Below are 23,845 nucleotides of genomic sequence, written 5' to 3'. Positions count from 1 at the left end.
ATCACGATGACCAATGCAGAGTTCTCACCTTGGTTTACAACCAAAGTACTGGGCAAAGATGCTTATCTTGCCCTTAACGGATGAGCAGAGATAAGCCAATAGTTTTCTATTACTCTGATAATTCAGGAGGCAGCTGGGCACTGGAGTGTGCAGTTTTGAAACAGGTCTATTAGTAAATGCAGCAGCTTATATGAAATGGTAGTGGCTGTGTGTCAATAGGTTAAGTGAACCATATAATGAACAATTGTGCATGTAACCTTTGCAGTGTCCAAGAAATGAGTGGGTTAATGCAAAGCTGAAATACAGGGCTTTCTGTCACTTCTTTATAAATATTACATTGAACCTAACATGTAGCCAAGGAAAAAATGATACTTACAGCTATTCCGTGCCCGAAGCCAGAGCCCGGTTGAGGACTTGCCGCGCTAATGTAATTACCCACACCGGAGTCCTGGCTAGCAGTCCCATATAGATCAGCAACTGGGCCTGGACTGTTGGCCCCCGGAAATCCTCCTGGTCGAGCTGGGTTGGTGCCTGCTGGGGAAGCAGGTGCGCCATAATTCGGTTGAGCACTGTAGCTATTCATAACTGGTGTGCAAAGAATAAAGCCACGTATGAGGGCAGAAGCACAGCATGCAGAGTGATTACACGGAAAACTAAACAAACATAAAAGCTTAAAACACTAGAATCAACAGGCTAAGCCCAGTATCTAAACACTCAACCAAGGCCATGCGGAACAACAGCACATATTTAATGAAAAAGTCAGTCCACATTACCACTATCAAGCTAGAAAATAGCAATCATTTCATCAAACCACCATAATATAGGCAGTGGGTTATTCATTTAACATACTTTACTAAATCTTCATGCAATATTTTTTGTATTCATTATTGGGGTACATTTGGACATGTGGAAACAGCATTCGCATCCCATGCAAACGACAAAGGAACAAGATGTAATGCTACGTATGTTAATTCTAATAATTGTTAATAAACCCTTGGATGGGAATTTTGCAATTAATCTAAAAGTGGAAAAAGTACAAAAACTTTCAAGAAAGGACATACAATGAAAATGAGAAGAGTCCTTAAAGTGAATGTAAACTTTCATGAATTAGTGCCCGGTTTTTAAAAATACTATTAAAAACATGGACACTTATATTCATGAAAGTTTAGATTGCAGCGTATTTTTAGAAATACTTGCCTTTCTCTTCAGGAAAGCCGGATCGGCGATCCCCCGCCAGCTTCTCATGCTGTACTTACACAACAATGACGAAACCGGCTTCCTCCAATCATGGCATGGCCTCACGAGATGGAGGCTCTGGGGGGGAAGCCATGTTTGGAGAAAGCTGGTTTTATCATTGCTGACGTAGGTACAGAGGAGATGCGGGCGGGGTTTGCCGATCTGGCTTTCCTGAAGAAAAGGTAAGTATTTGTAAAAATACGCTACAATGTAAACTTTCATGGATGAAAATGCCCCTGTTTTTAATAGTATTTTTAAAAAACAGGCACTGATTCATTAAAGTTTACATTCACTGTAAGTGTGTGCGTGTATATATATATATATATATATATATATATAAATAAATTATTTACATATCTTTATCTGGTGTAGTAACTTTTAACCCCTGACTAGTAGACTATAGTGATTTTTTCCCATTTGCGTGTGTGTGTATATATATATATATATATATATATATATATATATATATACACACACACACTTGGAGTGCACCCCGGGCAGCATCATTGGATTGAAAGTGTGTGCAGAGCCCTTGGGACTTTTTGTATATATATATATATATATATATATATACACATATATAAATATATATATATATATATATACACATACACACACACACACACACACACGTTTATATATATATATATATATATATATATATATATATATATATATATATACACTAATTTGCTTAGATAGTGATTTTCCTAATTCCAGGAAAACAGGCATTCTATGACATACATGAAACAGGGTGGACTGATAGCAAAATTCTTATTACTCACCTAAGCTACTGTTAATCTTTACTCCTATATATTTTAATATTATAATTTAAAGGGACTTGCTAAACCTAAAATGGCATGTTCTAATGTGTGAGACCATGTTATTGTTGCTATGCATTTAACCCACACAAAAGGGTTTGAGAATCCTTCATCTAGCAAAACTTTGTTTATTTTTAAGTTATTCAGCACCAATGCGATACAAGGTGAGACCAAATAGATAGGTAAAGACCAGGGTATAGCTGGTGAGCCAATCAGGAGAGGCAGTTACACATGGATGCGCATCACCATCTGTTTCCTACTTGGACCTTGCAATACCTGTGGCTCCAAAGTAGATTTTAACTATGTGTTGAAACCCTCCAATGCTAAAACCAGTAAAAAAAAATATCAAAGCATGGAATTTTTGCATTATAAAACCTCTTTAATTATCCATAATGGTCCCTAAAACAATCTACACAGATCCTGCATTATATGCAGCTCTGATGATCCCTAAGTACAATCATGACATGGTATTTATACTGAATGCAACAAACGCTAATAAATGTTGTTACTTGAGGTGTGATGAATAGAAAACTAGTAACAACCTAGGTATCATTTGAGGGCAGTAAATAATACAATTATAAAAAAAACTGTACTTGTAAACCTTGTAAAAACTGTCTATGCCAAAATAAACTGTAGGTACAATCTACTATCAATGTAGAAACTTAAAGGGACATGAAACCCAAATTCTTTCTTTCATAATTCAGATAGAACATACAATTTTAATCAACTTTCTAATTTACTTCTATTATCAAATTTATCACATTCTCTTTGGGACGTAAGCTAAGGAGCGTGCACGTGTCTTGAGCACTTTACAGCAGCAATTTGCAAGAATGTTATCCATTTGCAAGAGCACTATATGGCAGCACTATTTCCTGCCATGTACTGCTCCAGATGCTACCTAGGTATCTCTTCAACACAGAATAACATGGGAATTAAGCACATTTGATAATAGAAGTAAATTATAAACTTGTATACAATTGTATGCTCTGTCTGAATCACAAAAGAAATGTTTTGAGTTAAATATCCCTTTAAGATAATATCTAAAGTGTAAGGGGATAAGAACAGGTTTGCTGTGCTAGAAACAACCTATTTTTCAGATGCAAAATCTCATATAGAGAACAATTTGTTGGATGGGACATCACTGTGGAAAGGTTAAGCACAGGATACCATCATATAGTGTTGACACTTTTGTAGGAAACAAATGCCATCTGTATTAATTAACATAAATAATTATGCAGCATAACTAATATACTAAAGCTGAAAGGGACAGTCTAGTCAAAATTAAAGTTTCATAATTCAGATAGGGCATGTCCTTTTAAACAACTTTCACATTTACTTTTATCATCAAATTTGCTTTATTCTCTTGGTATTCTTTGTTGAAAGCTAAACTTAGTTAGGCTCATATGCTTATTTATAAAACCTTGAAGGCTGTCTCTTATCTCAGTGCATTTTGACAGTTTTTTTTACATCTAGACAGTGCTAGTTCATGTGTGTCATACAGATAACATTGAGCTCACTTACGGAGAGTTATTCATGAGTCAGTACTGATTGGCTAAACTGCAAGCCTGTTAAAATAAGTTAAATAAGGGGGAAGTCTGCAGAGGTTTAGATACAAGGTAATCACAGAGGTAAAAAGTGTATTAATATAACTGTGTTGGTTATGTAAAACTGAGGAATGGGTAATAAAGGGATTATCTATCTTTTTTAAAGAATAACAATTCTGGAGTAGACTGTCCCTTTAAGACTTCATTTATTTCAAGTTGAATTCCCACACACTTAGAATTATCACTGTAACACAGCCTTTTTTTCTATATTTATTCTTCATAACCTATATTGGACTGAACTTTAAAAATACAAGCCATACTTATTAAATGCAATTTATTAGTTTAAAAGGTTATTCATATTCCAAAAATAATTGATATAATTTTATTGCAATGTGCTGTAAAATATGATATCTAATTTTTCCAGAATTAAAAAAGCTCCTTCTTTCATTATACGGCTCATGGGAGCAAATTTGAACATCTTTTAAGCAGTTTCCTGTTCTGAAGTTATAAATTGTAAGAGTTGATCACATAGCATTTTTATGTACTCAGTTTTAACAAAGTTTTATCAAATTAATCTCTAAGAGCGCTTTGAATTTGATGGAAAACAGGCAAAAAGTACAACAAAATGTGAAAGTGAAGACAGGTATATTGATGTACTTGTTGCGTGAACGCATGACAATTTATTATGGTGACTGATATTTTTGTCAACAAAAACTCAAAGCTGAATGCCAAGTTGTACCTAAATATATGGTACACTGGTCCTTTTGATCTTTGATGAATATGCCAAAGGGTATTTGTTAGAGAAAAACCTTTATTGTTTTTTTGGCACTTTGATATTAAACAAGATTAACAAAATGGCAACCGGCCTTTACCTACTCTTGTATGAAATTATGTTTAAAGAAATATCCTCTACATAACTCGTGTACTGGCAGGAACAGGGCTCACCCTGAACTTTACAAATCTAATGTAGCTTTAAAACAAACAGTTATTAATGAAAAAGGCCTAATTAGCATTCATGATACAATATTTCACTATTATTGGGGATTTTAATCTAAGATAGCCCTATGTCTTGATTAAGTATATATTTATTTTTTTACTATGAACTACATCACACGTGCACTCACTTTTTCCCTAAAGCTGTCACCAGTTTGACAGAAGAGAAAAATGTTGGGAATTGCAAGTATCTCAGTAGACTGTAAACAAACGCCCACCATTTATTTGAGCTGTCGTTTCTTTCAAAGGAAAGAGACAAGACTGTATGCAAACAAGACCATTTAAGAATAAATAATAATAATAATTACAAAATGTTAATTGGTACTTTCGTAGATGGTCGAACATTTTCCAAAGCTCTTTTTGTATTTAACACACACACACAAATATATATATTTATATAATCAGAATAATCAGAAGATGAAGAGAGCATTCTCAGAATTTTCCAACCATAAGAGAAAGTTATTGAAATAAACCCTGAGAATGCTCTCTTCATTGTCTGATTGCATAAATCGTCAGCACCCAGGTTGTTGGCTTTTCTGAGGGGGGGGTTACTACATGTAGTTATTTTGTTACAAAAACCCTTCACTGTTACGCAGTGTATATATTTTTATTGATAAGATAGCACACTAACAGCAGACTAACAGCAGAGAAGTTTAAAACTTCAATGACTGTATATATTTAAGACCATGCACACATAAAGATTAATTTATCAATATTGTAGGCATTATATGAACAGGATTGTGTCCACTTAGGTTTAGGAATGACAAAAATGCTCATTACATAATACTCTACTGCTAATCTAATTAGGGGACATTTCAGGTACTATTTTTTTATTATTATTGCTGGTCAGTAATGTCTATGTAATCACAGGATACTCAACCATATATAACGAGCTGCTCATGTGTATGATAACTAGTTTTATTAGGGAAGATTTAAGGTACTATTTATTCTTCTTTTACCTATGATCTCATGTTGTGCCTATACAAATCATCCACAACCATGTATCCAAGATATTTTTCTTCCTTACCACATTTATCTTATCACTTATTTTTGTCCCACACAAAACCATAATCTGTCCTATTACTCTGCAAACCTTCCCAGTTCTCTCACCTTGTCCATTACACTTAGCACAGATAACACCCACTTCCCACCCTCCTCCTCGTTGCACCCATCCTCAACTGGAAAACTTTTATAAAACAGTTTTATGCTGTCACCTGCAGTGCCCTAGACAATATTATTACACAGCTAATGTTACAACCCACTTTTCCGTAAAAATACATCTGACAAATGTCACCAGTAATGTTCTTTACCTAAATCCTAGTTTTACATATATCTATATATCTTGTTTAACATACTGGGATTTTCCCATGTATGAAATGAACAATTGCAATGCAATTATCTACTATGTGTATTCATCACTGTGTAATGTTTTGGCACTTATATGTATTAAACAATAATAATGTTTAGCACCCTGGATAGCGCTTCGTATTAGTGGCTACATTTAGCCACCAATAAGCAAAAGTAACCCAGGTTCTGAACCACACAAGGGGCCGGCGCATAAGCTTTACATTCCTGCTTCTTAAGTAAAGATGGCAAGAGAACGAAGAAAAATTGATAATAGGAGTAAATTAAAAAGTTGTCTAAAATTGCATGCTCTGTCTGAATCATGAAAGAAAAAAATTGGGTTTGGTACCCCCTTAAAGTGATGAACTTTAAATAAACAAATAAATATAAACATACACACACATATATATATATATATATATATATATATATATATATATACACACACACAATATCTTAAAGAGCATATTAATAGAACAGCTTCTGCTTTAAACATACATATGAAATGTGTGTTAAGAAAATATTGGAAAATGTAAGTAAAAAGACATCAAATACAAAATGTCAAACTATGAATAAAATTACACCGGAGACTGTATTTATAGGCAAACCACATCATTTAAAGTAAATGATAACAGAGTAGACTCATTTTAGTTCATTGAACACTCACATATAATGTTGTATTCATTCTCACTGATCACAGAAATGAACACAGAAATTATTTCTATGACAAAATCATTCCTACACATTCATTATCTTCTAGATTTACCACAGGAGTGGTACATGTTCAAGTTAGTTAAAGAATATCAAGTTTTAAGAAACAAGCTATTTCTATATCTGATATTATATTTTCCTGTCACAGTATAAAATAAACGTAATATATTAAAGGGATATGAAACCCAAATTTGTTCTGTCATGATTCAGAGAGAATGTGCAGTTTTAAACAACGTTCCAAATTACTATTATCTATTTTTTATTCTTTTAGTATCCTTTGTTGAAAAGGAGCTGCTGATTGGTGGCTGCACATATATGGCTCATGTTATTGGTTTACTCATGTGCATTGCTGTTTATTCAACAAAGAATACCAAGTGAATAAAATAAACTATATAACATAACTAAATTGGAAAGTTGTTTAAAATGGTATTCTCTATCCGTATCTTGAAATAAACATTTTGGATTTAATGTCCCTTTTTTTTAACTATAATATTGAGAAAAGGACAAAATAAAACCTTTATTTAATAAAAAATTTGCAGACTTCTACAATAATGATGTGGGGTCATAAGTCTACAAGTACTGATGTTATGGCAATTCAGATACTTAGGCTGTGGGTATTGACAGCATGTTCGTTTAAAGGGCCACTGAGTGTACTGCCAAATAGATGTAAACTTTATAACCAAACAGCATCAGATAAGGGCTATAATATTGCAAATTTTTTAGTGCATAGTGAAGAACACTACAAAAAAAAAATCACCATAAATGATTCTGTAACAAAAAAATATACATGTACAGAAAGCACAGGGATTCTAACCAACGTTAATGCTAAGATTGTATAAATATAGAACCTGAAACTGCTACCTGGAGTGTTAGTTACCTAACAGCATATTTGCCCAATATAAGCATTTAATATGCACAAAAAGTAGAAGACAAAAAGGTCATATCACTGTGAGTGAGCATATAAATGTATGGCAATCAGTCAGTTATGGAAGGAAAAAAGAGACAAACGTCTGTCTTTAAATGTTAAATAAGTAATATATACTACAAAAATGGAGTATGCTTCTAACAGTTCTGTCTAGCTTGACTAATGACAAAAATTATGCTTACCAGATAATTTCCTTTCCATCTGTATGAGAAGAGTCCACTGCCTCATTCATTACTTGTGGGAATACAGAACCTGGCCACCAGGAGGAGGTAAAGACACCCCAGCCAAATGCTTAGATACCTCCCCCACTCCTCTCATCCCTCAGTCATTCTGCTGAGGGAACAAGGAACAGTAGGAGAAATATCAGGGTATAAAAGGTGCCAGAAGAATAACAAAAATTTAGGTCCACCCAACGGAGAAAAAACGGGCGGGGGCCGTGGACTCTCCTCATGCAGATGGAAAAGAAATTATCTGGTAAGCATAATTTATGTTTTCCATCTTAAAAAGAGGAGAGTCCACGGCTTCATTCCTTACTTGTGGGAAACATATACCCAAGCTCTAGAGGACACTGAACGAAAACGTGAGGCGGACCCTATTCTGAGGGCACCACAGCCTGTAAAACCTTTCTCCCAAAAGCTGCTTCAGCTTAAGCAAAAACATCACATTTGTAAAATTTTGAAAAAGTATGTAAGGAGGACCAGGTAGCCGCCCGACAAATGTGCTCCATAGAGGCCTCATTTTTGAAGTCCCAAGAAGAAGCCACAGCTCTAGTTGAATGAGCTGTAATCCTCTGAGGAGGCTGATGTCCCGCAGTTTCATATGCTAAGCAGAAAATGCTCCTCAACCAAAAATATAGGAAAGTGGAAGAAGCCTTGTGCCCTCTGCAGTTCCCAGAATAGACAACAAACAATGCCAAAGCCTGTCTAAAATCTTTCGTAGCCTGAAGATAAAATGTCAAAGCCTGAACCACATCCAAATTATGAAGTAATCGTTCCTTCGAAGAAGAAGGATTAGGACACAAAGAAGGAACCACAATCTCCTGATTGATGTTACGATCAGACACAACCTTAGGGAGAAAATCCAACCCAGTGCGAAGAACAGCCTTATCAGCATGAAAAACTAGTCAAGGAGGCTCACATTGCAAGGCCGCCATCTCAGAGACTCTGCGTGCCAAAGCAATAGCCAATAGAAAAAGAACCTTCCAAGACAGTAACTTAATATCAACTGAATGCATGGGCTCAAATGGAGCCCTTAGCAAAATCTTAAGAACCAAATTTAAACTCCAAGGAGGAGCGGAATGTCAAAATACAGGCCTGATTCTAGACAGAGCATGAACAAAAGACTGAATATCAGGAAGCTCAGCGAGCCTCTTGTGTAATAACACAGATAAAGCTGAAATCTGTCCCTTTAAGGAACTAGCAGCAAGTCCCTTCTCCAACCCATCTTGAAGAAAGGACAGAATCCTGGATACCCTGACCTTATGCCAGGGGAGAATCCCAGTTCTTCACACCAGAATAAGTAGGTCCTCCACACCTTATGGTAGATGGGTGACCGGCTTTCTGGCCTGAATAAGAGTATCAATTACTTTTTCAGAAAAACCTCTCTTGGCTAGGACTAAGCGTTCAATCTCCACACAGTCAGCCTCAGAGAATCTAGATTTTGGTGAACAAAAGGACCCTGCTCGAGCAGATCCCTGCGACAGGGTAACCTCCATGGAGGAGATGATGACATCCCCACCAGATCCACAAACCACATCCTGCTCGGCCACAACGGAGCAATTAGAATAGTCGAGGCTTGCTCCAGCTTGATGCGGGCCACTACCCGAGGTAGAAATAGCAACGGTGGAAAAAAGTAAACTAGGTTGAACCCCCAAGGCACTGCTAAGGCATCCATGAGCTCTGCATGGGGATCCCTGGACTGCGACCCGTATCTAGGTAGCTTGGTATTGAGTCTGGACGCCATAAGATCTATCTCTGGCACCCCCCATTTGTTGCAAATCTCCGCAAACACCTTGGGATGGAGAGACCATTCCCCCGGATGAAACGATTGTCTGCTGAGAAAGTCCACTTTCCAGTTGTCCACACCCGGGATATTGATCGCTGACAATGAGCAGTTGTGGGCCTCCACCCAATCCAGAATCCGAGATACTTCCCTCATGGCTAGGGAGCTTCTCGTTCCCTCTGATGGTTGATGTAAGCCACCGAGGTAATGTTGTCCGATTGGAATCTGATAAACTGGGACGAACCCAGAAGAGGCCAAGCCCTTAGAGCGTTGAAGATCGCTCGAAGTTCCAGAATGTTGATCGGGAGAAGAGATTTCTCCTGAGTCCATCGGCCCTGTGCCTTCCTGGAACCCCATATGGCTCCCCATCCTGATAGACTTTCATCCATAGTCACAATCTCCCAGGATGGTCCCAAGAAGGATGTCCCCTGGGACAGGCGATCTGGACAGAGCCACCAAGAGAGCAATTGATCGGCTGTCCAGAGAAACCTGTTGGGATAGATCTAAGTGATCACCGTTCCATTGCCTCAGCATGCAAAGCTGTAGAGGTCTGAGATGGAACCTGGAAAATGGGATGATATCTATGCTGGACACCATGAGCCCAATCACCTCCATACACCGGGCCACAGATGGCCTTGAGGAGGTCTGGAGGACAAGACAACTGGAAGTAATTTTGCAACGTCTCTGGTCTGTAAGAAATATCTTCATGGATATGGAATCTATTATCATGCCTAGGAACTCCACTCTGGTACTGGGAACCAAAGAACTCTTTCCTAAGTTTATCTTCCATCCATGAGATTGAAGAAGAAGAGCTCTCGAATGGTCTTCTGCCAGCCGGCAGGATGGAGCTTGGACCAGAATGTCATCCAAATAAGGTGCTACTGCAATGCCTCTGGATCTCACCACCGTGAGCAGAGCCCCCAGAACCTTCGTAAAGACTCTTGGAGCAGTAGTCAGACCGAAGAGCAGAGCTACAAACTGGAAGTGATGATCCAGAAAAGCAAATCTTAAGAACTTGAAGTGATCTTTGTGTATTGGAACATGACGGTAAGCATCCTTCAAGTCTATCGTCGTCATGAACTGTCCTCCTTGAACTAAGGGCAAAATAGATCTTATTGTTTCCATCTTGAACGATGGTACCGACAGAAACTTGGTTAAACACTTTAGGTCCAGGATCGGGCGAAACTTACCCTCCTTCTTTGGGACCACAAAAATGTGTGAGTAGTATCCCAAACCTCTTCCTGCTAGAGGTACTGGCACAATGACTCCTAGGGAGCAGAGATTTCCTCACTCACCCTAGACAGGCGTCTCGTTTTTCTGGTCTTGAAGACAGGTTTGATAAGAGGAATCTGCCCCTGGGTGGATGAGATTTGAAACCTATCCTGTAACCCTGGGCAATGACCTCCAGAACCCAAGGGTCTTGCACGTCTCCCAGCCAAGCCTCCACAAAGAGAGATAGTATGCCAACCACACAATCCAGCGATGGATCGGGGGCTGCCCCTTCATGACGATTTTGCTTCGCGGCTTTTTGTTCTGCTTGGATTTGTTCCAAGATTGAGCTGGTTTCCAAGTTCCCTTGGACTGATCAGATTTCGTGGAGGGCTGCTGACGTTGGGACTTATCCAAATGAAAGGGACAAAAATTAGGACCTTATCCTTTAGCTTTATTTTTCTTATCCTGTGGTAAAAAGGCACCCTTGCCCCCAGTGACCGTGAATATAATAGAGTCCAGTCCTGGACCAAAAAGAAACTTCCCCTTAAATGTAAGGGAAAGTAATCTAGATTTGGAAGTCATGTCAGCCGACCAAGACTTCAACTACGGGCTAGGAAAGAAGATCCTGATGTCTTAGCATTCAAGCGGATAATCTGCATATTTGCATCACAAATAAACAAATTAGCAACCCTCAAGTCCTTAATTCTATCCTGGATCTCATTGAGGGGAGTTTCCACCTTGATCATCTCCGACAGCAAGTCATACCAATAGGTAGCGGCTCCAGCCACCGCAACAACCACCGCTGCCAGCTGAAACAAAAATCCTGTGCGCTGAAACATTTTCTTAGCAAAGTTTCCAGCTTCTTATCCATGGGCTCCTTAAACGACAAACTATCGTCAAGCGGGATAGAGATATTAACCCTTGATTCCATACAGATAAAGGAGTCACACTGTGACCCTGTCTTCCTACATTATATAAAATAAAATGAAACGATCTTACCGGAATCATCGCCGTGGAACAGACACAAAGTCTCTCAAGTTTGACAGTCTTGTAGCATCGCACCTGACATGGACTTGAGTGATAGAAGCAGGCAGTGAAACTTGTCAACACTGATTTCTTAGGAGTTATTAATACGAGTCTGGATGGTTTCGCAGAAAGACTCTCCATGCATCTCCAGACCCTAACATCCGTCAATGCTTTCACTGAGGGGTTGATAACACTAATTAAAACTCCAGTCCCATAGCGAAAAGTACTACCCTCCATAAGAGACCACCCCGAATCTTCCGACACTTCTCTGCCATCCTTCTGTGACGAAAGGCAAAGAATGAATGGGGGATGAGGGGAGTGCGGGACGTATTTAAGTCTTTGGCTGGGGTGTCTTCGCTTCCTACTGATGGCCAGGTTCTGTATTCCCACAAGTAAGGAATGAAGCTGTGGACTCTCCTCATATTAAGATAGAAACAGCCACTAAGTGGGTATAAGTTTAAAAAAAAAAAAAAATCCTGCAATGTGCAGGTTGTTCAGTCTCAAAGTATCGATGAACGAAAACTTCAAACACTCCCTAGTATGGCCAAAAAGCAAATAACCTGCAAAACAAATAGCTTCTTTAGGCAATTTGCACCTTTATTAAAAAAAATAAAAATAAAAATTGCTAAGTTACAGAATTTGCTTTTTAGTCTCTCTAGGGAGCATAGCACAAAGCAGAATGTTACACAAAACAAGAAGGGTTTTATTTTCCTTTTAAACGTGCAGTAATTAAAAAAAGAAAAAAGATTTTACAATATACTCAAATTAATTGAAGTAAAGAATTAATGTTAAGTCACTTCAATGATCATCTAATAACAATTGATTATCTTTTTAGATATAAATTCACTTTCCAAAGAAATGACCTATAACATATCGTTCAATTAAACAACTTTGGTGAAACATTTTAAAATTAAGAAAAAACAAACAGGTTTGTTATATTTCTAGTATTAGGTGTGGTACTACAGATAAACCAAGTAAAATGTATATTTTATACTTGTCTGCCATTGCAAATCTGAGAGATAATCTAGCACTTTACTATAATTGAATAACATTTAACATTCTGTAAAATATTTTAAAATAGAAAAAAAAGTTTCCTATAGTTCTCATAAGAGGCGAAATATTATTTATAGTATAAACAAGTTTATTTCGTTTTTTTAGCTTTGTCTCCCCTTGTGAAATCCTTACTAACCTTGCAACTTTTCTATATATATCTCAGTAGTAGGGGATTTGCTGCTATTCACTACAAAATACAACTGTAGATACTGATGCTGTACAAAATGCTTAGGTTAGTTTATCTGCCTCATTGGCTTATAAATTACTACAGTACGTGAGCTAAGAGCTTCCTCACAAATGTATCCAGTGTTGGACATGAAAGGTCGACATTAGGAGATAAACCTTCGCCTGATAAAATATAGTGAAATTTCAAGTCATGAGTCATTATGGCATTTTCAGGTTTTTGTGCACATTAGAGAGCTTCTGCAAGGAGAGAAAAAATATTACTTTGTGGTAATCTATTCTACAAGTGAATAAAGTTATAACATAGAACATGTGGTAATGCAAATACTGTGCAATAGTGCAGTGTTTTTCAACCAGTGTGCCGTGGCACACTAGTGTGCCGTGAGAGATCCTCAGGTGTGCCACGGCAGACTGACAACAGTGTGACATATTTTTTAAACTTTGCTTGTTTTTTACTCCCAGTGCAGGGTTAGTTTGTAGGAGGCATGGCATAACAGCACAATACATACAGTATGTGTGTGTTTGTGTGTATGTGTATATATATATATATATATATATATATATATATATATGCTGTATTAGGCTACAATGTGTGATTTTTTTTAAATTTTGGGATGGTGGTGTGCCACAGGATTTTTTAATGTAAAAAAGTGTGCCACGGCAAAAAAAAGGTTAAAAATCACTGCAATAGTGAATACAATCACTGCAGGAAGAAAGCGTATATTATTAGCGTCTTACAGCTCCTCTCAGGAAAGTACTTTGGCCTTGTAACTCAACCAGAATTAAATTTATTTGCTTCATGTCCCCGTTAGGTTAAAGGTGGATTTGAAGTTTCAATAAAATACCTCAGCACTAAACAATAACACAGTGAATTTCTAAGCCTTGTAAATATAATTAACAAAATAAAATGCATTATTATGTTTCACATTTGTAGAGTTGTTTGCAAACTATTTGTTGAAGGCGGCTTAAAATAGCTCGCTAAAGCAAACCTTCCAAGTGCCAAAGAACTGGAGAGAACTGCTAAAATTGCTGCATACATTATGTTTTCTGTCTTCCTATGTCTTTTTGTCACTACTCTTATAAAAACAAATAAAAAAAAAGCAAAAAAGATTTGTTACTTTTCAACCATATTGCTGTAAGCTGATCTTTGAACATAAACCAAATGGAAAGAAGAAAAATAAAATAGGGCTATGAATATAGACATCGCATTCAAACACTTTATGATGATGGAAACATTTCTGTCTTAGAAAAGATTTTTTTTTTTTCAAGAAACAATGTATTCATTTTCTTTTTATGACTAGCACTATTAATATCTCACACTACAACATATAATGGAGATGGGACCAAGCAGACATGTTTTACTACAATCTGGGCATGCATGCCATGAATTTTATGGCATTACCCATGGATAACATTTGCCCTCACCCAACGAAAACATAAAAATCTGTACAAACCTTGGTTCTTAAACTGATCCGGGCTGGGAAGGTGATGGAGGGGGGAGTTACTTGCTGAAGCAGCATGCTCACTACGAAGCATCTGTGCCGCTCGAGGCCCCATGGAACCATAATCCGCGAACGATAAGGCAGCCCGTTGGTCACCGGGCGAAGTATAGAAACCATAATCTGGGATTCCTAGAGACATATTGACTGCATCACTGTGGGTTCTACATACGACTTTATTAGTTCACTCAATATAAATGCAAGAAATGTTAGACAACAAATCTCCAAACAGTCCTCACCCATCCACTGTTTCTTCTCAAATGGACACAAGCATAAAAAACCCAATATGTTGAGTGTCAAAGCAGTAATGATGTTTATCAAACGTGAACAAAGAAGAAGACACATTACAGTAAAGTACTGTGAAATAGTAATAACAGAAAGTAGCATTTTTAATATACATACACATAAACATGAATTGTATTTATCATACTATAAAGATGCAATTTCAATAACATTTTTGTTTTTCTCATACATCTTTCAAAAACATTTGAGGTTCTATTATAAAGGACTTTGGGTTTTCTATGGACTTTCACTATATTGTGATCCTATTAAAACTACTTATTAGGAGCAATAAACTACATCAAAGACAACATAAGTAGATTATATATATATATATATATATATATATATATATATATATATATATATATATATATATTCTGTCAGCCTTAACAGGAGGACATCTATGTTTACATGACTTATTGCAAAATGAAAAATGGAGAGGAAAACAAATTTAGAAATGGAGCACTAAAACATTTTTCGGTATATGTTGGAACCTTTTAGCTTATTTTGCACAAACACAACAGCCAGAAAAGGTTATAGCATTCCTGAACTCTTACACTTTGCCGTCACATTGTCTCCCATTAACAAAGAAAACAGACACCCTCATCATCTGGACCATTGTACCATTAGCCACTTTGAGGATATGCACTCAACACCCATAAAGTGCCTCCATTACATCATAATATTAACTAAACAAACAGATATGGTTAAATTATTAAGAAGAAAAAAAATATAAAAAAATTAAATATACACTTTTATTGTTTAGTATGGTCTTCTAGATTTAACACAGGAAATAATAATTTTAGTAATCCAAATAAATCAATAGTCAAATATTATTCTGTATTAAAGAAGATTAATTTCTCACAGTTTAATTCCTCTTCAAACTTGCATTATAATAACATAATTGCAGATATTATATCTTATCATCCGTTATTATAATGGGAAAAAAAGTTCCCAGGCTTTCCTAATTAACAGCTCTGGTGAGCTTGTAAAAGAGTTAATTTTCTTTTTTATAAACCTAGGAAGGTTTTATTCATCTACACATCTAATGACATTATTCTCACATTTTCCAACATATCTGCAAAATGCCTTACACTACAGACGGAGTAAAAAAAATACAAACAATGAAACAAAGGAGTATTCTGCAACGAGTACTTCTGAACGGAACTCGGCTGATCTACTTCAGGGAAGTCTGTATTGAAGGCACAAGTGGACCCACAAAGGCTGCCCCTTAGGTGGTCTCTTTGCCACAGAACAAGGTATTTCAGCTGTATTCATAGTCAGGCTTTCTCTTAGGTTTGCAGTCTACAGTAAGATACAACTCCATAGTCATTCTATCATTTCTAGACATACTATGCTGAAAATAAAAATCTAAAAAAAATAAGCGAATGAATAAGAAATAAGAAGGTGGATTAATGGAGAGAGTGAGAGAATGAATTAAAGGGACATTAAAGTTATTTCTTTTTTACTACTATGCAGCATATATCATCAAATAAAAGGACATTAAACCCAGAATTCTGGGGATTCAGATAGAGCATACAATTGTAAACAACGTTACAGTTTACTTCTGATATCAAATTTGCTTAATTTTCTACACTACTGGGAGCTAGCTGAACACATTAGACAAGGCATATATGGGCAGCTACCTATCAGCAGCTAGCTCCCAGTAGTGCATTGCTGTTCCTGAGTCTACATATGTATGCTTTCCAACAAAGGATACCAAGAAAATGAAAGCAAATTCAATAAAAGAAGTACATTAGAAAGATGTTTAAAATGGTCTGAATCATGAAAGTATAATTTTGGCTTTGCTGTCCCTTTTAAGCACTGTATTTAAAGAGATAGGTATAGAAATATTTTACACTGACACTTTGAAAGCACAGTTTAAAAAAGGTTTTACAAACCAAGATCAATTCACACAAACACCCCTAGAAAGACTGGTGGAATCCATACTCTGCTCCTTCTTTGATGTAGCCAATGTGGGACTGATGTAAATGCATTGTGCTCTGTTCTAACCAATTACTGTGTAGAACGTGGCATGGCAAGAGATATTGATGTGCTTAAAGGGACATGTTACCCATATACTAAAATCACTGATGCCGCATAACTGTAAAAACATCATTTATTCTTATCTGAAAAAACATAATTTATGCTTACCTGATAAATTTATTTCTCTTGTAGTGTAGTCAGTCCACGGGTCATCCATTACTTATGGGATTATATCTCTTCCCCAACAGGAAGTTGCAAGAGGATCACCCAAGCAGATCTGCTATATAGCTCCTCCCCTCACATGTCATATCCAGTCATTCGACCGAAACAAGACGAGAAAGGAGAAACCATAGGGTGCAGTGGTGACTGGAGTTAAATTAAAACATTTTGAACTGCCTTAAAAGACAGGGCGGGCCGTGGACTGACTACACTACAAGAGAAATAAATTTATCAGGTAAGCATAAATTATGTTTTCTCTTGTTAAGTGTAGTCAGTCCATGGGTCATCCATTACTTATGGGATACTAATACCAAAGCTAAAGTACACGGATGAAGGGAGGGACAAGGCAGGAACATTAAACAGAAGGAACCACTGCCTGAAGTACCTTTCTCCCAAAAATAGCCTCCGAAGAAGCAAAAGTGTCAAATTTGTAAAACTTTGAAAAAGTGTGAAGTGAAGACCAAGTCGCAGCCTTGCAAATCTGTTCAACAGAAGCCTCATTTTTAAAGGCCCAGGTGGAAGCCACAGCTCTAGTAGAATGAGCTGTAATTCTTTCAGGAGGCTGCTGTCCAGCAGTCTCATAGGCTAAACATATTATGCTACGAAGCCAAAAAGAGAGAGAGGTGGCCGAAGCCTTTTGACCTCTCCTCTGTCCAGAGTAAACGACAAACAGGGAAGAAGTTTGACGAAAATCTTTAGTTGCCTGCAAATAGAACTTCAGGGCACGGACTATGTCCAGATTATGCAAAAGTCGTTCCTTCTTTGAAGAAGGATTAGGACACAATGATGGAACAACAATCTCTTGATTGATATTCCTGTTAGAAACTACCTTAGGTAAGAACCCAGGTTTAGTACGCAGAACTACCTTGTCTGAATGAAAAATCAGATAAGGAGAATCACAATGTAAGGCAGATAACTCAGAGACTCTTCGAGCCGAGGAAATACCCATCAAAAACAGAACTTTCCAAGATAACAGCTTAATATCAATGGAATGAAGGGGTTCAAATGGAACGCCTTGCAGGACATTAAGAACTAAGTTTAAGCTCCACGGCGGAGCAACAGTCTTAAACACAGGCTTATTCCTAGCCAAAGCCTGACAAAAAGCCTGAACGTCTGGAATATCTGCCAGACGCTTGTGTAGAAGAATAGACAGAGCAGAAATCTGTCCTTTTAACGAACTAGCGGATAAGCCCTTTTCTAAACCCTCTTGTAGAAAAGACAATATCCTAGGAATCCTAACCTTACTCCATGAGTAACTCTTGGATTCGCACCAATACAAATATTTAAATTCTTCTGGTAACAGGTTTCCTAGCCTGTATTAGGGTATCAATAACCAACTCCGAGAAGCCACGCTTTGATAGAATCAAGCGTTCAATCTCCATGCAGTCAGCCTCAGAGAAATTAGATTTGGATGGTTGAAAGGACCTTGAATTAGAAGTTCCTGCCTCAGAGGCAGAGACCATGGTGGACAGGAAGACATGTCCACTAGGTCTGCATACCAGGTCCTGCGTGGCCACGCAGGCGCTATCAGAATCACTGATGCTCTCTCCTGTTTGATCTTGGCAATCAGTCGAGGCAGCAGCGGAAACGGTGGAAATACATAAGCCATCTGGAAAACCCAAGGGGCTGCTAGAGCATCTATCAGCGCCGCTCCCGGGTCCTGGACCTGGATCCGTAATGAGGAAGCTTGGCGTTCTGGCGAGACGCCATGAGATCCAGATCTGGTTCGCCCCAACGATGAATCAGTTGAGCGAAGACCTCCGGATGAAGTTCCCACTCCCCCGGATGAAAAGTCTGGCGACTTAGAAAATCCGCCTCCCAGTTCTCCACGCCTGGGATGTAGATTGCTGACAGGTGGCAAGAGTGAGACTCTGCCCAGCGAATTATCTTTGAGACTTCCAACATCGCTAGGGAACTCCTGGTTCCCCCTTGATGATTGATGTAAGCCACAGTTGTGATGTTGTCCGACTGAAATCTGATGAACCTCAGAGTTGCTAACTGAGGCCAAGCTAGAAGAGCATTGAATATCGCTCTTAACTCCAGAATATTTATTGGGAGGAGTTTCTCCTCCTGAGTCCATGATCCCTGAGCCTTCAGGGAATTCCAGACTGCGCCCCAACCTAGAAGGCTGGCGTCTGTTGTTACAATCGTCCAATCTGGCCTGCGAAAGGTCATCCCCTTGGACAGGTGGGGCCGAGAAAGCCACCATAGAAGAGAATCTCTGGTCTCTTGGTCCAGATTTAGTAGAGGGGACAAATCTGAATAATCCCCATTCCACTGACTTAGCATGCACAATTGCAGCGGTCTGAGATGCAGTCGCGCAAATGGTACTATGTCCATTGCCGCTACCATTAAGCCGATTACTTCCATGCACTGAGCTACTGACGGGTGTGGAATGGAATGAAGGGCACGGCAAGCATTTAGAAGTTTTGATAACCTGGCCTCCGTCAGGTAAATTTTCATCTCTACAGAATCTATAAGAGTCCCTAGGAAGGGAACCCTTGTGAGTGGTAATAGAGAACTCTTTTCCACGTTCACCTTCCACCCATGCGATCTCAGAAATGCCAGAACTATCTCTGTATGAGACTTGGCAGTTTGAAAACTTGACGCTTGTATCAGGATGTCGTCAAGGTACGGAGCCACCGCTATGCCTCGCAGTCTTAGTACCGCCAGAAGTGAGCCCAGAACCTTTGTAAAGATTCTTGGAGCCGTAGCTAACCCGAAGGGAAGAGCTACAAACTGGTAATGCCTGTCTAGGAAGGCAAATCTTAGGTACCGATAATGATCCTTGTGAATAGGTATGTGAAGGTAGGCATCCTTTAAGTCCACAGTGGTCATGTACTGACCCTCTTGGATCATGGGTAGGATGGTTCGAATAGTTTCGATTTTGAATGATGGAACTCTTAGGAATTTGTTTAGGATCTTTAAGTCCAAAATTGGTCTGAAGGTTCCCTCTTTCTTGGGAACCACAAACAGATTTGAATAGAATCCCTGCCCGTGTTCCGTTCACGGAACCGGGTGGATTACCCCCATTAGTAAGAGGTCTTGTACACAGCGTAGAAACGCCTCTTTCTTTATTTGGTTTGCTGATAACCTTGAAATATGAAATCTCCCTTGTGGAGGAGAAGCTTTGAAGTCCAGAAGATATCCCTGAGATATGATCTCCAACGCCCAGGGATCCTGGACATCTCTTGCCCAAGCCTGGGCGAAGAGAGATAGTCTGCCCCCCACTAGATCCGTTTCCGGATAGGGGGCCCTCTCTTCATGCTGTCTTAGGGGCAGCAGCAGGTTTTCTGGCCTGCTTGCCCTTGTTCCAGGACTGGTTAGTTTTCCAGCCCTGTTTGTAGCGAGCAAAAGCTCCTTCCTGTTTTGGAGCGGAGGAAGTTGATGCTGCTCCTGCCTTGAGGTTACGAAAGGCACGAAAATTAGACTGTTTGGCCTTTGATTTGGCCCTGTCCTGAGGTAGAGCATGGCCCTTACCTCCCGCAATGTCAGCGATAATTTCTTTCAAGCCGGGCCCGAATAAGGTCTGCCCTTTGAAAGGAATATTAAGCAATTTAGATTTAGAAGTCACGTCAGCTGACCAGGATTTAAGCCATAGCGTTCTGCGCGCTTGGATGGCAAATCCGGAGTTCTTAGCCGTAAGTTTGGTTAAATGTACGACGGCATCAGAAACAAATGCGTTAGCTAGCTTAAGTGCTTTAAGCTTGTTCATAATTTCCTCCAATGGAGCTGTGCGAATGGCCTCTTCCAGAGACTCAAACCAGAATGCCGCCGCAGCAGTGACAGGCGCAATGCATGCAAGGGGCTGTAAGATAAAACCTTGTTGAACAAACATTTTCTTAAGGTAACCTTCTAATTTTTTATCCATTGGATCTGAAAAAGCACAACTATCCTCCACCGGGATAGTGGTACGCTTAGCTAAAGTAGAAACCGCTCCCTCCACCTTAGGGACCGTCTGCCATAAGTCTCGTATGGTGGGGTTTATAGGAAACATTTTCCTAAATATGGGAGGAGGGGAAAAAGGCACACCGGGTCTATCCCACTCCTTGCTAATAATCTCTGTAAGCCTTTTAGGTATAGGAAACACGTCAGTACACACCGGTACCGCATAGTATCTATCCAACCTACATAATTTTTCTGGAATTGCAACCGTGTTACAATCATTCAGAGCCGCTAATACCTCCCCTAGCAATATGCGGAGGTTCTCAAGCTTAAATTTAAAATTAGAAATCTCTGAATCCAGTCTCCCTGGATCAGATCCGTCACCCACAGAATGAAGCTCTCCGTCTTCATGTTCTGCAAATTGTGACGCAGTATCGGACATGGCTCTCACATCATCAGCGCGCTCTGTCCTTAACCCAGAGCTATCACGCTTGCCTCTTAATTCTGGCAATTTAGATAATACTTCTGTCATAACAGTAGCCATGTCTTGCAAAGTGATTTGTAAGGGCCTCCCTGATGTACTTGGCGCCTCAAAATCACGCACCTCCTGAGCGGGAGGCGAAGGTACTGACACGTGAGGAGAGTTAGTCAGCATAACTTCCCCCTCGTTGTCTGGTGATAATTTCTTTGCATGTAAAGACTGACTTTTATTCAAAGTTACATCAATGCATTTAGTAAACAATTTTCTATGGGGCTCCACATTGGCCTTCATACATAGTGAACAAACAGATTCATCTGTGTCAGACATGTTTAAACAGACTAGCAATGAGACTAGCAAGCTTGGAAAATACTTTTCAAATAAATTTACAAGCAATATAAAAAACGCTACTGTGCCTTTAAGAAGCACAAAAAGCTGTCACAGTTGAAATAACAATGAACCAAATTAGTTATAGCAACCAAATTTTCACAGTAAATGTATTAAGTTAGCAAAGGATTGCACCCACCAGCAAATGGATGATTAACCCCTTAATACCCAAAAACGGATAACAATTTAATAATTAACGTTTTTATCACAGTCAAATACACTGTCACAGGTCTGCTGTGACTGATTACCTCCCTCAAAATGAATTTTGAAGACCCCTGAGCTCTCTAGAGACGTCCTGGATCATGGAGGATGAAGTAGGAAGATTGTGACTGAATTTTTACTGCTCAAAAAAAGCGCTAAAATAGGCCCCTCCCACTCATATTACACAGTGGGGAAGCTCAGCTATGCAGAAACAAAAGTTAGCCATGTGGTAAAAATCATGCCCCAATAAGTTTTATCACCAAGTACCTCACAAAAAACGATTAACATGCCAGTAAACGTTTTGAACATACATTTTAAAAGTTATGAAGTGTTATTAATAAGCCTGCTACCAGTCGCTTTTACAGCAGTTAAGGCTCACACATTACTTCAGTATTAACAGTATTTTCTGAGTCAAATTCCATTCCCTAGAAAAATACTTCAGTGTACACACACTCCTCAGCCTAATACCAGTCGCTACCACTGCATTTAAGGCTGTACTTACATTACATTGGTATCAGCAGTAATTTCTCAGTCAATTCCATTGCTTAGAAAAATAATTTACTGCACATACCTCGTTTGCAGGGGGGCCCTGCATGCTATTCCCCTCTTCTGAAGTTACCTCACTCCTCAGAATGTGCGAGAACAGCCAGTGGATCTTAGTTACGTCTGCTAAGATCATAGAAAACGCAGGCAGATTCTTCTTCTAATGCTGCCTGAGAACAAACAGCACACTCCGGTGCCATTTAAAATAACAAACTTTTTGTTTAAAAACACCACAGCCCTCTCACAACAACCTATCTTTAGTTAGCTTGCAAGAGAATGACTGGATATGACATGTGAGGGGAGGAGCTATATAGCAGATCTGCTTGGGTGATCCTCTTGCAACTTCCTGTTGGGGAAGAGATATAATCCCATAAGTAATGGATGACCCGTGGACTGACTACACTTAACAAGAGAAATGTATTTCTTTCTTGGCAGTGAAAGTGCACGATTCATTCATTACTGTTGGGAATTCATCACCTGGCCACCAGGAGTAGACAAAGACACCCTACAGTAAAAGCATTAATATTTCTCCTACTTCCTGTTCCCTCTCAGTATTTCGTATAGCCAAGTATTGGAGGAAGAAGTAAGAAAGATAGTAGGGTAAAGAGGTGCAAACTAAAATGGCACCACTAAGAAAAATTGGGTGGGTTTCTGGACTCTCATTACCAAGAAAGAGATTTATTAGGTAAGAATATTTTTTTTATGGTGGTGAGAGTCCACGATTCATTCATTCGTTACTGTTGGGAACTAATGCCCAAGATGTGAAGTCCACAAAGATATGGGTGGGACAAAAGGAAATGGCAGGCACCTATTTACCAGAAACTAGCGCCTTAAGAATCTTCCTGCCAAAACTGTCTCAGCTGAACCCTTATTCCTGAAAACCCAAGAAGTGAACATGGAATGAGCCAAAGGAGCTGTAATATGTAAAATTGGCTACTTTTCTGCCTCCAAACAAACTCTGAAGTAAACTCTTCAACCATTAAGCTAAAGTAACAAAATTTGCCTTCTGACCCAAATGACTACAACAGTCAGTAGAGAAAAATCATTAACGCCCTGACTGCATTTAGAGTGTGTAACAATCTCTCTTTGAAAATATATTTATAAGGAAAGAACTAATTTAATCTTAGAATCAAGATTAAATTCCAAGGGATAATGTATCTAGTGAGCTGGCTTGCCAACCTGAAGTATACACTACAGAACCAGAAAAAACTTCCAGAGAGAAAACTAAATGATCCCTCTCTAAGCAGTCAAATGGAGAAATTAAGACCTTGGAAAAATGAAAGTACTTAAAATAAACAATCTGATAAGTCCTGTCT

General features: G+C 38.7%; 1 protein-coding gene across 2 annotated transcripts in view; it reads right to left on the bottom strand.

Annotated features, from left to right (window-relative positions):
• The window catches only part of MSI2 (musashi RNA binding protein 2), a 986,805-nt gene that overhangs the window by 21,634 nt on the left and 941,326 nt on the right, over positions 1-23,845 (bottom strand). The window contains exons 12-13 of one of the 2 annotated variants that reach the window (XM_053707533.1): positions 14,504-14,680; positions 377-585 (exon numbers count right to left, since the gene is read on the bottom strand). In XM_053707533.1, the coding sequence (XP_053563508.1) occupies positions 377-585; positions 14,504-14,680 (386 nt within the window). The remainder of the gene's footprint in view (positions 1-376; positions 586-14,503; positions 14,681-23,845) is intronic. The other variant, XM_053707534.1, reaches the window with a different exon arrangement.

Source organism: Bombina bombina, chromosome 3 (assembly GCF_027579735.1).
Source record: "Bombina bombina isolate aBomBom1 chromosome 3, aBomBom1.pri, whole genome shotgun sequence".
Taxonomy (NCBI): Eukaryota; Metazoa; Chordata; class Amphibia; order Anura; family Bombinatoridae; genus Bombina; species Bombina bombina.
This window is presented reverse-complemented; position numbering and strand designations above follow the sequence as displayed.